The 14746-nt window shown below is 40.1% G+C and overlaps 1 protein-coding gene across 6 annotated transcripts in view; it reads right to left on the bottom strand.

Moving 5' to 3' along the window:
• Window positions 1-369: 369 nt before the first annotated feature.
• The window catches only part of iqsec1b (IQ motif and Sec7 domain ArfGEF 1b), a 659149-nt gene continuing 644772 nt past the window's right edge, over window positions 370-14746 (bottom strand). For 5 of the 6 annotated variants that reach the window (XM_072472544.1, XM_072472549.1, XM_072472545.1 and 2 more), the window contains 5 exons: window positions 12117-12216; window positions 11803-11964; window positions 11349-11525; window positions 9232-9281; window positions 370-4239 (listed from right to left, as the gene is read on the bottom strand). In XM_072472544.1, coding sequence (XP_072328645.1) covers window positions 3652-4239; window positions 9232-9281; window positions 11349-11525; window positions 11803-11964; window positions 12117-12216 — 1077 coding nt within the window. In that variant the 3' untranslated portion in view covers window positions 370-3651. The remainder of the gene's footprint in view (window positions 4240-9231; window positions 9282-11348; window positions 11526-11802; window positions 11965-12116; window positions 12217-14746) is intronic. The other variant, XM_072472550.1, reaches the window with a different exon arrangement.

The raw sequence follows: 14746 nt of genomic DNA, 5'->3' as shown, positions 1-14746 counted from the left end.
TTCATTTATTATAATGATGTTCCCGAGTTCAATGTCGGGAAACACGGCCTGACACTGAGTGCCGGGGGGGGGGGGGGGGGGGGGGGGGTACAATCGCGTCATGCTTTCGCGTCAGCGAAAAACATGACCTTGCGCTTCTCGCAATATTTTGCGCTCCCGTCGCCGAACCTGCCTGGCATGAACGGGAGCGGAAAATCCCAGCCAGAACATAAAACACAGCAGTGATGACCTTACAACAATCCCAGATAGCTGAAACAGTACATTTTTAGAAAATATGAACGACAGTATGAAAATAACAGGCAACTTCAAAAATGTTGTAATTTTCAAAATTCCAAGGAAGTCACTAAATAAAAAAAAAGACAAAAGTAGTAGTCTTGTATGGTTTATTTTACGTTCTCCACATTGTCACAGTCATAGTTTGACATGGATAGGGTCGTATACTACTTACAACTATAATGCATAATAAAATGAAAGCACTGCTCTTTCCTCATGTACACAAAAAATGGATCATGAGCCTTGTAGAACAGTTGCAATTCATGACTAGTTGAAAGCAACTGAAAATGATCTAACAGTCTGTTTCAAGAACTCATCACTTGCAATAAGCAAACAATTTGGCATCGGCTGCCACAGATGTACAATAGACCCAAGCATTATGGTAGTTTATGGACAAGGAACGCAACCCCAAAGCGACTGGGCATATTTGTAGTACTAATTTACACGCTATGTACAAATTTGAAGGATCGCCGACTCATTAGCCCCATCACCTATTTAATTTCCTATGTCCCTCCCCATCTAACCCTTAAGATATGGTATTCCATTCTTCAAGTATGTACACATTTACTTCTTTATGTTTGCAGGCAGAGGTGGCATTGCCAAATGATATTTTACAATGGGCACAAACCAAAATGCATGCTGGAACTGTAGCAACACACAGCTTTACATGAGACAGTAATCTAACATCAAGAGTTTCACTTTGTATTTGCTGACTTTCATTCAGTTCTTTGTTACGAGAAGCAAGCAGCTACTGCAGCATGCAGTGCACAATGGGAAAAGATTTGACATCAGGTGGTTGCATTTTTCTTCTTTTTTTTTTAAAGCAATACAATACGTGTACACGAATATTAAAGTGATCTTATCCAAAAAAATACATCGTCATACATTTCCATTCTTAACTTAAAAAAACAAATACAAATACACATTTTTCAGGTTATTCCAGAAAAGATCAGGTCTGCAAGATAAGGTGGGGGATTACAGGCCACATAGTGTATTCTTCCTGATCTGGCATCATCTGGTAGAAATTATTTGCATCAGCCAAATATGTACGTTAAATACCCAACACATCTTGATGAAAGTATACAATCTATTCTGATTTTGACAAATCAAATATGCCACGTGTTTGAACTGGTTTACAAATCAGCACCCACAAAACGTGCACAGTTAAACATCAGCTTGGACAAACTCATTATACAGGTGTTTAAGCAGTAGAAATAAAAAGAATCCACACTATTCCCAATTTAATTACATTTTTATTTACAATGAAAATTCATGATAATTTCAAACAATTTATGCACAGTATATATGTAACAGACAAAAGTCTTCATACGAAGGAGCTATTGTGCAATTTATCGAGATCCAGGGACCCTGAAGCTCACCCTTCCCACCACTATCATCTAGAATGGCAACCAGATCTTTTTTGGAACAGATTTGAGATTAGTTACTTATAGATACAGAGGTGTGAAGAAACAGTCTAAGTATTTTAATATGAGATTATCTCACCTCACTACACTTAATGCCAACACTGAAATTTTGCAAATATACAGTATGTAGAGTGTAGCCTCAGCATATTAACATTAAATGTCATGCAAGATAGCCTGTTTCATTGAGAGCTTAGTCGTTCTCTATACTCCAAGGAACAGAATCTCAGGAATCAGTCTGACTCCAAGAGATAAGACTTCACAATCCGAGATGTTTTAAGAATGATTAAATTAACAAACCTGACATTTATTCTCACCTCTCAGTTCATAATTATAAGAAAGAATATTGCACATACAGGAAACAAAACTTTAAAAAAAGGCTAAACTCTATTTGCTGTATTTGCTCATTATGGCGCCTAACAAAGTGCTCAGTTCATACGTTTGCTGGTATTTATGTTTGGTGAATTTTCTTTTTGTCAGAATAAAAAATATTAGTCTGAGCTAGTCTTTTATCTTGGAATGGTCCAAACCAGAAATGTTCCTTCAGTTTTCAGCAGACCTCTCACTTTTGTCACGGAATATATTATTTTGCGAGCTTACTTTTGCTGCTCGCTGAAACAGTGCGTCTGCTGTAATAATTTGACATTAGATGGGATTACCAATCTATTTTTGAAATATAGGGACCACGTTTTAAATTTCAAAAACAACTATGATAGTGATGCGAGTGAGAGATGTACTCAGCCTGCTGAGTGCAATGTACTTTGAAGCAAAAAAATATATATATTTATCTTCTGAAAATTATCTTGTAAGAAAAAAAGGAATTTTTACTTTGAGAATTTTAATGCTTTATTCCGCAAATTTCTCTTGAGTGGGCTTCTGAATATTCATGAGTGCACGTATGTACATGGGATTTTGTTTTTTTTATACTGGACTCTCAGGTGTAAACGGATGAAGTAAATCTGGATCTATTCTAAACACATTCCCTTCATTTTCTCTGCCTGATAAGCTGTTACTGTTGTAACAAAGGATGCCAAATCCAGATACCATTTCAGTAGCAAACTGCACCAAATTGCACAGTTAGCTCACTATACTAATTTCAATACTGATAAGTCAAATAGGTTTTCATTTTTTTTCTATTAAAATATGCATGTTATACACAAAGCCGATTTTGATTAAAATAGTATGTGATGATATAGTTGGCACACTTAATAAAGATTACAATCTTGATGTATTTGTTAGTTACGGGGGGAGGGGCTATCATTGAATAAATACTGGAATTGTTTAACAATGCTCAGAATTCCACAACTTTAGTTTAAGGTTCTTTGCTAAAAGTAATCGAACCCATAACTTTCTTCTTAAACTTGCTTTGCAGCTCCAGGATGCTAAGCATTACTTTCCATGCGCAATCAAATTATTTTATCACCAAAGAAACAGAATTCAAACAAAGCCACCATAACAATCTTCTGCCGACACAAGGGTTTCGTCAATTGTGAGAAACCAGCATCGTAAACCAAGTTTAGAATCATTTGATCCACAGCATATTCTTTTGTTACAGGTTCCGATATCCGAAATAACAAAAGCGCTATCAGGCAATGCTCCAAGGAAAAGAAAATAATGCTGTAACATCTGCTGGAAGTGTAATAGCAAAAGCAAGGTAAGGTAAGCAGAACAGAAGGCAAGTCTGCCTCAAGCAATGCAAAATAACAATGATACCAAGGATAGCTTTAACCTGAGCAGCCTAAGGGATGTAGCCAATTATTGTATTTTACTGGCATTACGCGGGGAATGTGAATTCTGTTACTCTGATGGGATGCTATCTCTAGCACACAGTAGTAATTTGACTGGTTAAAATTAGGAAGTCAGATTGACATATTGCTGCATTTAAGTGTCTTCACAACCATCAGTGCAGCTTCTGCAATATTATAAGTGTACAATGTTCTCAGTTCTATCTTTTCACCTAGACTATTGTGCTGATGCCACTTGTGTGTTTGGTCTTGCTACTGGCAGGAGCAGAAGGTGTTTGCTGGCCATGGAGATGCTGCGGGTGCTGTGAGTGAGCAGGATGCTGGGCGTGGGGAGTGGGCACAGGAGGATGAGCTGCATGGGGGTGTGGTTGTACATAGGGAGCATGTTGGGAATGTGATGGGTGTTGGGTGTGCTGTACGAGCTGGTGATGCTGATGGGGGAGCTGTGGATGTTGAGGTGGGTGATAGTGGTGGTGATGATGATAAGGAGGTGGGAGAGGCTGGGTCTGTTGCATGTGACAGAATTGGGAGTGAAGTGCATGCAGCTGCTGTGTCTGCCCCTCTGTCTGGCCGGGGTGATGTACAGCTGAGGAATGTTGCTGATGTGGTGGATACTGAACCTGCTGAGATGTCCCTGGTACAGAATAACCCTGGGAAGAGGATTTCCCTCTTCTACTGCCAAACAAAGAACCAAGCAGTGATGATGAATTTGTCAACGTCTGGTGAGGACGGATTAGACACTCTCCTCGTGTAGATGTGGTGGCTCTTCGACGTGCATGAGGACTGTTAATGACTGATCCCTGGAAGGAAAAGGAAAAATATTTTATTTATTGAAGGAAGCTATTGAAAAGTAATTTACACAAATATTCTGATATAAAATATTACTTATTTTTATGGACCAAATAAAATTCAAAGACCAATGAATCATTATAACAATTGGATCCCTTCTCCAATGAAATGTTAAAGATTATTTATGTATTGTATCATAAGACTTTATGATTTATTTAAAGCACAAAATGGGATGGGTTTTCATTAAATGACAGGGAGTACTAAAATTCACTAAATATTATGTTTTAAAAAAAAATTAATGCAGCCAACTGATTAATCCAAAAATATATAATCTCTCAAACTAAATCTTTGGGGACACGATTTCCTCTGTGAAAGTTAACAAGTTTTTGTAGTTTTCTAGTTTCATCTGAACTTTCAATTTGGGCATTTTTTAAACATAAATTTGCAGAGAACAAAGACTAAACATGAAACTTAAGTTACTTTAGCATCTGAAGTGGCTGTGAGAAGTGGTTCACGTTCGTCTCAAAGTAACTTTTTTTTTTAAACGGAAGGCATTTACAATATACGAGCCTGGATAAGTAAAATCCTGTTAAAATTGCATGAGCGAAGGACAGCACGGTGGCGCAGCAGTTAGCATTGCTGCCTGACGGCGCCGAGGTCCCAGGTTCAATCCCGGCTCTCGGTCACTGTCCGTGTGGAGTTTGCACATTCGCCACTTGTCTGTGTGGGTTTCGCCCACACAACTCAAGATATGCAGGATAGGTGGATTGACCACGCTATATTGCACCTTAATTGGGAAAAATTAATTGGGTTCTCTAAATTTTTTTTAAAAATTGCATGAGCAAAGATGAATTCCTGACTGATCAGAGAAAATATTTTCACCATGATGTTGCCAGAGTCTTTGGAATAAAACAGGAATGTTTAAATGACATTGTGAGTTGAAACTTTCATTTAAACATCACACTCTTCAAACCTACACCTGTAACTGTAACCCAGACTATGAGGCATGATCCACAGCTAACCCATAATTCCCGTGGACTGCATATGTGGGCTTGTTGCACAGGAGTTTTGTAATAACTGATTCGATTGATGAATTTCTCGATTTTAAGAGATATAGAGCAAGGGAACTTCAACTGCAACACCTGAAAGTCAGCCACACTAAATGTAATTACCAAAAGTCATTTGTGTCAGGTTAGCTTGAAAAGTAATTGGGCTAAGGAATTCTCAACATCATGAGAACAATGTGATGAAGTTATAACTTAAAATGCAGCACTTTTATCTAATTGGGAGGGGTAACAGGCCTGGTCGAACTAGTGTTTGCTTCAATCTCTTTTAATGCTGGCTAGTTCTAGTTTCACCTTCCCATTGAGAAGTTTGCCATGCCGTTCTCTGAAATTCCTCTTCCTCAATCCCTCCTTTCTCTACCTTCACAAATCTTCTCAGTCATTATTTTCAAGTAAGCTTTCAGTTATCATGGCTTTTCATTTATCATGAGGAGACATGATGGCACAGTGGTTCACACTGCTGCCTCACAGCACCAGGGACCCGGGTTCAATTCTGACCTTGGGTGAATGTCTGTGTGGAGTTTGCACGCTCTCCCCACATCTGTGTGGGTTTCCCTCTGGGTGCTCCGGTTTCCTCCCACAGTCCAAAGATGTGCAGGTTAAGTGAATTGGTCATGTTAAATTGCCCATTAATATCCAAAAAGGTTAGGTGGGATTATGGGGATAGGATGGGTGTGGGTGGGATGCTCCTTTGGAGGGTTGGTGCAGACTCGATGGGCCAAATGGCCTCCCTCTGCACTGTAGGGACTCGATCAATTCATTCATTCCCTTTACCCATTTTAATTCTTGGCTCAACAAAACACCTTTTTATGATATCCTGAATATAAGTGCAGGTTTTTAATTGACTCATGTCTTGGTAGCACCTGACAAAGTTCATTAATTGGGGTTAACACCAAAGAAGCCTGACTGTGCAGTACCTGCTTGCTCAAAAAATGCCCACAGATGTGTACACCTAGCATGCACTAATACTTTGCCATCAATCTTGCCAAACTATCTGTTGAAAAATTAGCGGCTTTCCCTCTGGGCTCTTAATAAGTGTACCCAACCGCAACTTGGTAAGCAACATGGTAATAAACAAGCAAAGAGAGTTTTTCAATGAAAAAAAAATACTGGTTTCTAAAACTACTCTGTTTATCAAATTCTGAAAGTTGCGTCAGAGCATGCATATTGTGGCTTCGCCTGGATATTAACTTCTCCCAGATAAATATGCATAAAGCAAACAAAGACTACACAAAAATAAAATTTTCACGTTACGAAAGCAAAATGGTCAGTAAGCTAATAGGATTAGGACGCCAACAAAAGCAACATTTTAAGCTGGAATTGCTTTGTCCGGGGGCGGGGGGGGCAGAACAGATTAATGTCAGCATTCTTCTTTTCAGATTTGTGGTCTGAAATCCTTCATAAGAACATAAGAACTAGGAGCAGGAGTAGCCCTTGAGCCTGCTCCGCCATTCAATGAGATCATGGCTGATCTTTTGTGGACTCAGCTCCACTTTCCGGCCCGAACACCATAACCCTTAATCCCTTTATTCTTAAAAAAACTATCTATCTTTATCTTAAAAACATTTAATGAAGGAGCCTCAACTGCTTCACTGGGCAAGGAATTCCATCGATTCACAACCCTTTGGGTGAAGAAGTTCCACCTAAACTCAGTCCTAAATCTACTTCCCCTTATTTTGAGGCTATGCCCCTAGTTCTGCTTTCACCCGCCAGTGGAAACAACCTGCCTGCATCTATCCTGTCTATTCCCTTCATAATTTTATATGTTTCTATAAGATCCCCCTTCATCATTCTAAATTCCAATGAGTACAGTCCCAGTCTACTCAACCTCTCCTCATAATCCAACCCCTTCAGCTCTGGGATTAACCTAGTGAATCTCCTTTGCACACCCTCCAGCGCCAGTACGTCCTTTCTCAGGTGAGGAGATCAAAACTGAACACAATACGCCAGGTGTGGCCTCACTAACACCTTATACAATTGCAGCATAACCTCCCTAGTCTTAAATTCCATCCTTCTAGCAATGAAGGACTAAATTCCATTCGCCTTCTTAATCACCTGTTGCACCTGTAAACCAACTTCTTGCGACTCATGCACTAGCACACCCAGGTCTCTCTGCACAGCAGCATGTTTTAATATTTTATCATTTAAATAATTATCCCTTTTGCTGTTATTCCTAGCAAAATGGATAACCTCACATTTGTCAACATTGTATTCCATCTGCCAGACCCTAGCCCATTCACTTAACCTATCCAAATCCCTCTGCAGACTTCCGGTATCCTCTGAACTTTTTGCTTTACCACTCATCTTAGTGTTGTCTGCAAACTTGGACACATTGCCCTTGGTCCCCAACTCCAAATCATCTATGTAAATTGTGAACAATTGTGGTCATAATCAACGCATTCAAGTTATTCTTCAATCCCAGTCTCCTCCTCAAAAAAAAAGTATACTTTTGTTCTGTCACGATTCCCCATCTCCATCTTAATTCAGGAGAGCAGGATGATCTAACCAGCCACATTATCCAGTGTTTTTGCTGGCTCTCCTGGATGGAAACAGCCGCAGGATTTAAGGAACCAACTTTTCCTCTTCCACCAGAACTCATTTATTCTTTCCCTCCATGCCCGTGTTTTGGATGAGGGTGCCGGGAAACCCCAGGTGATTGCAGAGTGTGAACATCCGTACTCTTAGCTTTGGAGTCATCGGCTACATGTTAGGAAAACAGATAAATGCAACATTCTTAAAACATTTTCCTAATTTTTGATTAATGTCCTGACCAAAGGGCATTCAGCTGCATGGTTCTGTGATGTTGTGCACTGTCTTTGTTACTATTTCCTCTGCTGAAATTGATCCCTGGAATATAGCTGCAAAATTTATAAAGGATGATTCAGTTTTGCTACAGATTCATAGCGAGCAGAAATCTTGAGTTTATCTCAGAACCCAGCAGCCACCGTGGTGAATTTGTTTGTATTTTTCTTCAACTCTTCCATCAACATAATATTTAAATAGAATGAACCCCGCCGTGGCTTTTCTTCTGACATCCTACTTATGCATACAGTCTAACTGTTCATTTCAGAAATTTAGTAGAAACAGGACCAATGGACTGGACATACTGTGCTACAAGCCATTTGCAAATGGAATACAAATCTCAATAACACCTTTCAGAATGTACAAGACTATCACAACAAAGACATTTGCACAGACAATAATCAGTGAAGACATCAAGAAAAAAGAACAGGTTGAGAGAAATAAAAATTGTATACATAATTACGGACATTTTTGTGTTAAAGTAGCAAGTTTATTAACCTTAATGCCATTACATTGTAAACATGCATGGGCAATACATGAACTTGGGACAGGGAGGTGTGGGTGAACTTGGGACAGGGAGGCTTGGATAATGAATTAATTTTCATGAAATCCACAATCAGTTCATCTACTCTATCCAGTTTTTCAATGTGTTTCCATACAATGCGTTCAACTAAAGTACAATGGTGCTTTAACAAAAAAAAAGCTAACAACTTAAGAACTCAAAACCTTGACTGAGACCCTTAAGTGTTATTCTGCAAACTGATAGCCAATGAAACAAAGGAGAAAGTATAAGTGCAGCTTATACAAAGCAAAAAAATGATAAACCGAGTCCACGTTCCAACGTTCCAACATGGCACGAGTTAGTTTATTCAGCATTACACATGCTGATGATTTCAAAAGCTTCAGCCTCATCGCTGCCAGCAGAACCACATTTAGCTTATTCCATCAACAATGGTGTGCCTTGTCAAGGAACCTAACTATGCGCGCGAGCATTAGGTGCACATGGCAAGCAATTCACACATGCATATTCTATGTGGCAGGCAGGTTACTTGTTGGAAGAAAGCAAAAGGATGCAAAACAAATGCTTTTAAAATATACATTATACATCCAGCTACAGATCAATTACTTCCTACTTACTTCCATATTGCTGTCTAGCGATCCTGCACTGCTGCGGCGCCCACGCTTGCCTGCCCAGGACATGCAATACCAAAGATTAGAAACTGAGAATTAACCCAGGGGCCACATCTTTGTACCCAATGCATATGAAAGGGTCTCTGCACACAGTACAAGCTGAGCACATCTAGTTGGGAACGAGCAGGCAAACTCGAAGGAAACTGAACAGCATATTATGGGGGATGGCTGCAGGGTGTCTAAATATTAAAGAAATAACCTAAAAGTAACAATGCATCATTGTTACATCTCATTGTTGATTGAGAAAACTTAGCATTTTAAATTAAATGATCCAAACAATTAATGCTACAGTTTTAAAAGTTGATTCTTTTTTGTTTAGAATTCATACAAATACGGGTGTATATTGTATAAAAACATACTGCAGACGTAAAAAGAAAAAAAAAAACATCAGCAACATGGGTAATGGCTAGTTTATTTTCATGGAAGCTACATAAATGATGAGCTTGACCAGCATTTGTGGTTAAGTATAGGCAACAGAATGAACACATCACTAAGCCTTTCCTTAATGTAATCTTGCACTATTTTTTTTTTAAAGCAGCATCCATTGCTCTGTGAAAAACTGGACCTCCAGTGGATTTCATTTTTCTACTCTGAATGGGTTTTTAAAAAAAAAAAAAGTAGGTAATAAGAATCCTGCGGAACTCAGGTCAAATGGTGAAAGATGACAAGAGTCTCTTCAAAAGAGGTGCAAATCCCATCTTGTAACCAATGACCTTGACTAAATATGGCATGTTTTATTGAAATGTGGGATGTGTAGAATTGAACACTCTATGTCAATGTTTTGCTAACATGAGAAATATTTGAATCTTTTCAGAGAATGGAATATAAAAAAAAGCAGAGATTAGAGATCCCGGATAAATTTGGGAAAGCGGTCATTTTGGAGTTCAGCAAATCAGCAGCTTTAAGAGAATCAGTGTATATCACATGAGAAAATAACTGTGCAACATCCATAATTAAAATCAACTTTAAAAGAGAGGAAACAAACAGACTCGAGACCAAACATTACTCTGCAAGCGCAATAACTAAGATGTTTTACTGGTGCTCCCTTTCATTTGGACTGCCATTATACATTGCCATATCCCACATTCAACAAAAACAATGCACTTGGAAATGGTTGAACATATACTTGAGTCAAGCACAACACAGAGAATTTCCATTCAGATACATTACACAGGACCTCTCTATCCTAAATATAGTCCTTTCGAAGAAAAAACATTTCCTGAGTGACCGGAATACACATGTTAATTTGATGACTGGGAAGTTGCAGTTTATATTACCCATCATTTCAATAACTTAAAATTTGAATCAGCAAATAATTTTATTTAAAATGGGCGAGATCTTCTGGCTGTCCACACTGGCGGGATCTTCCGGTCCTGCCAAAAGTGCACCCCTGCCACAGGTTTCCCGGTAGCGTGGAGTGGTTTCAATGGGAAATCCCATTGAATGCGGCAGGACCAGAAGATCCCACTGCTTGCGAATGGCGGCAGGCTGCCTCCCGCCGCCAAGAAACCCACTACGGGGAGACCCGAAAATCTCGCTCAATATGTACTTCGTAGTTAAGATGCTGCAGAGTGTATTTCTGGATTCATCATCCGACAATACTAAACTTCAATGCTTTGCTCTGGTCAAAGAAACAACAGGCAGGCTCAGATTTCCCATAAGAAAATAACGTCAGTACTGATTATTAACTATATTAACAGAATTTATTTCACAATGTACAATATAAATTCTTTGATGTTGCTCTAAACGTCTGAGTACCAAATTTGCAGAAGATTATAAAAGTCTACATGCAACATTAATAAAGTTAATACATAACTTAGAATTAGGAAATATGTTTGGCCATTCTCGAAATAAACCTGGAACAGATTGTAAATGTGTACGTAGTATGTGATATTCTACAGTGTTGAAAAGTTTACTCAAAGGCGATGTTTGACCATCAACATCTGTTCCTACTGCAGAACAGTCCTCTCATTTTCATCTGGTCAAGCAACAGCAAAATTATATTTAGCTTTTCAACACACTAACAAAAAAAAAAAAATCACAATAAACAGCTAGCCTCTTACCTGCTTCTGAGAGATCCCTCAGGGAGCTACTTAATGCAGTCCTCTTCAACCCCTCTCCAGTGGTATAACTGTCATCCAGACTGGTCCTGCTTAATGTGCCAATCCCAGGTTCCTTTTTCAGGCCTGAACTCTGAGAGATACTGGGGCGTACAATTCCTTTCTGTTTCTCAAGTTCAGCTGAAGACAAAATGTTGAATTACATTTCCTTATAGTGCAAGAGGAGAAAGGGCAACTGTGCCAGATTAGTATAAGAGTTGCCATTAAAAAGCATGATTCTTTAATTTTTCAAGTTTTCAGTAAGTATATTTCAATAGAGCTTTCAATATTAAAATGCGTCAGCCAGCAAAATGATAGGCAAGGTAGATTTGCAATTTGAAGCCAATGAGCCAATTGCGGTTCACAGCTTGAAATAAAAACTACACCGAAAGTTGGTTTGATGCAATTTTGTACTTACATTCTATTCTGTACTTTTCCATCTCTTGAATTTCTGCAATAGACTCACGAAGGTCATCAGTGAATTTCTTGCGATCCTGAGGGTTGGGGGCATTGAAGTTTATCAGGATTTTGATGTCAGCACCGGAAATAGCTGAAGTAAGTCGGATTCCATTTGGGTAATCTATGAAAAGCAAAAAGGAATACGTCCTACGTTAAAATCTTTTTCTATTTCAATACAGAAGCCCAATCACCAGCAAAAATATCATGGTTTCTAGATTTTATTTTGATTTGAGGTATTTGAAAAAGCAGACTGAAAGTTGCTCAAGTCCTTACACTGATTTTCAAAGAGAAGAACTTGTATCCCATACAAGGAAAAGGATTGCCGGAAGCTGTAGGTCACTGAATTTTTCTTCTTTTGAAATATCTTTGTAACCTGGACAGATAAAGTTTGAGGTTATAAGATGATCATGTAAAACCTAAATGATCAACATGGCTGCTGAATAAGCAGTGTCAGATTCTCAACATTCTATGAAGCAGAGATTTCAGAATTCAAATATTTTATTTATGTTGACCTTTAGAAGTCCTCCATTTGGGAACATATTAATCAGTGTTTTTAGACGATGTCCTTGCATTCCTTACTTTAATGTTTGCATGCACTTGAACTGTGCTACTCGTCAAAAGTCCATTTGCTGATTACGTTTGCACAAAACACACACGCACTCCTGGTTTTCCATAATTAAACTTCCTAACTGTCATCAAATCAAGGAGAAAACCAATAACAGGCATTCAGTTATTCGTGTCATTTGCTCTGGGGGGGGGGCGGGGAGGGCAATGTAGCGAAGGTTTACCAGGCTGGTTCCTGGGATGGCGGGACTGTCATATGAGGACAGACTAAGTCGGTTAGGATTATATTTAGAAGAGTGAGAGGGGATCTCATAGAAACTTACAAAATTCTGTCAGTAAGGATTAAGAAGGGTAGATTCAGAAAGATGGTGGGGAGTCCAAAACTGGGTTATAGTTTGAGGATAAGGGGTAAAGCTTTTAGGACTGAGGTGAGGAAAGATTTCTTCACCCAGAGAGCGGTGAATCTGTGGAATTCATTCCCATAAAAAGTAGTTGAGGCAAAAACGGTGTGTAATTTCAAGAAGGAATTAGATATAGCTCTTAGAGCTAAAGGGATCAAGGGATATGGGGGGGAAAGTGGAATCAGTGTATTGAACTTGAATTTGATGATCAGCCATGACCATAATGCCAGTGAGGCTAGAAATAGGAAGATAGAGCAGCTAAACACGTGGCTAAACAGCTGGTGTAGGACGGAGGGTTTCCGTTATCTGGACCACTGGGAGCTCTTCCGGGGCAGGTGTGACCTATATAAGAAGGACGGGTTGCATCTAAACTGGAGAGGCATAAATATCCTGGCCGCGAGGTTTGCTAGTGTCATACGGGAGGGTTTAAACTAGTATGGCAGGGGGGTGGGCACGGGAGCAATAGGTCAGAAGGTGAGAGCATTGAGGGAGAACTAGGGAATAGGGACAGTGGGGCTCTGAGGCAGAGCAGACAGGGAGAAGTTGCTGAACACAGCGGGTCTGGTGGCCTGAAGTGCATATGTTTTAATGCAAGAAATATTACGGGTAAGGCAGATGAACTTAGAGCTTGGATTAGTACTTGGAACTATGATGTTGTTGCCATTACAGAGACCTGGTTGAGGGAAGGGCAGGATTGGCAGCTAAATGTTCCAGGATTTAGATGTTTCAGGCGGGATGTAAAAGGGGTGGTGGAGTTGCGCTACTGGTTAGGGAAAATATCACAGCTGTACTGCGGGAGGACACCTCAGAGGGCAGTGAGGCTATATGGGTAAAGATCAGGAATAAGAAGGGTGCAGTCACAATGTTGGGGCTTTACTACAGGCCTCCCAACAGCCAGCGGGAGATAGTGGAGCAGATAGGTAGACAGATTTTGGAAAAGAGTAAAAACAACAGGGTTGTGGTGATGGGAGACTTCAACTTCCCCAATATTGACTGGGACTCACTCAGTGCCAAGGGCTTAGACGGAGCAGAGTTTGTAAGGAGCATCCAGGAGGGCTTCTTAAAACAATATGTGGACAGTCCAACTAGGGAAGGGGCGGTACTGGACCTGGTATTGGGGAATGAGCCCGGCCAAGTGATAGATGTTTCAGTAGGGGAGCATTTCGGGAACAGTGACCACAATTCAGTAAGTTTTAAAGTGCTGGTGGACAAGGATAAGAGTGGTCCTAGGATGAATGTGCTAAATTGGGGGAAGGCTAATTATAACAATATTAGGCGGGAACTGAAGAACATGGATTGGGGGCGGATGTTTGAGGGCAAATCAAGGAGTCAGGAGGGCTAGAAGGGGTCACGAAAAGTCATCGGCAAATAGGGTTAAGGAAAATCCCAAGGCTTTTTACACATACATAAAAAGCAAGAGGGTAGCCAGGGAAAGGGTTGGCCCACTGAAGGATAGGCAAGGGAATCTATGTGTGGAACCAGAGGAAATGGGCGAGGTACTAAATGGAATCATTTAGCTTTGTCAGTTACTTGTTGCTTATGCCGTTTGGCATGCAGGTAGTTATAACTTCACCAGGTTAACACCTCATTTTTAGGTATGCCTGGTGCTGCTCCTCACATGCTATCTGTACTCTTCATTGAATCAGGGTCAATCACCTGTCTTGGTGGAGGATATGCCGTGCTATGAGGGTACCGATTGTGGTCGAGTACAATTCTGCTGCTGGACTTCCGGTTGCGGCTATGCAGAGCTAAGTCGCACATTTGGCGGCTCCTGTAAAAACGGACTTTTGGGCTCTTTTCAGGGCCCCCAACGGCACCTTTTTGACGTTTCCCGGTGTGGGAAGGAGGCTACAACAGCTCCTCGTCAGTATATGGCTTCAACTAGTAGCGGGGCGACAAAAAAAGGTGGTGGTGGACTCGAAGAAGGTGCGAGGGAAG

The sequence above is a fragment of the Scyliorhinus torazame genome, chromosome 13 (assembly GCF_047496885.1).
Source record: "Scyliorhinus torazame isolate Kashiwa2021f chromosome 13, sScyTor2.1, whole genome shotgun sequence".
NCBI lineage: Eukaryota > Metazoa > Chordata > Chondrichthyes > Carcharhiniformes > Scyliorhinidae > Scyliorhinus > Scyliorhinus torazame.
Note: the sequence above shows the minus strand (reverse complement) of the source record. Positions and strands in the feature narration are given on the sequence as shown.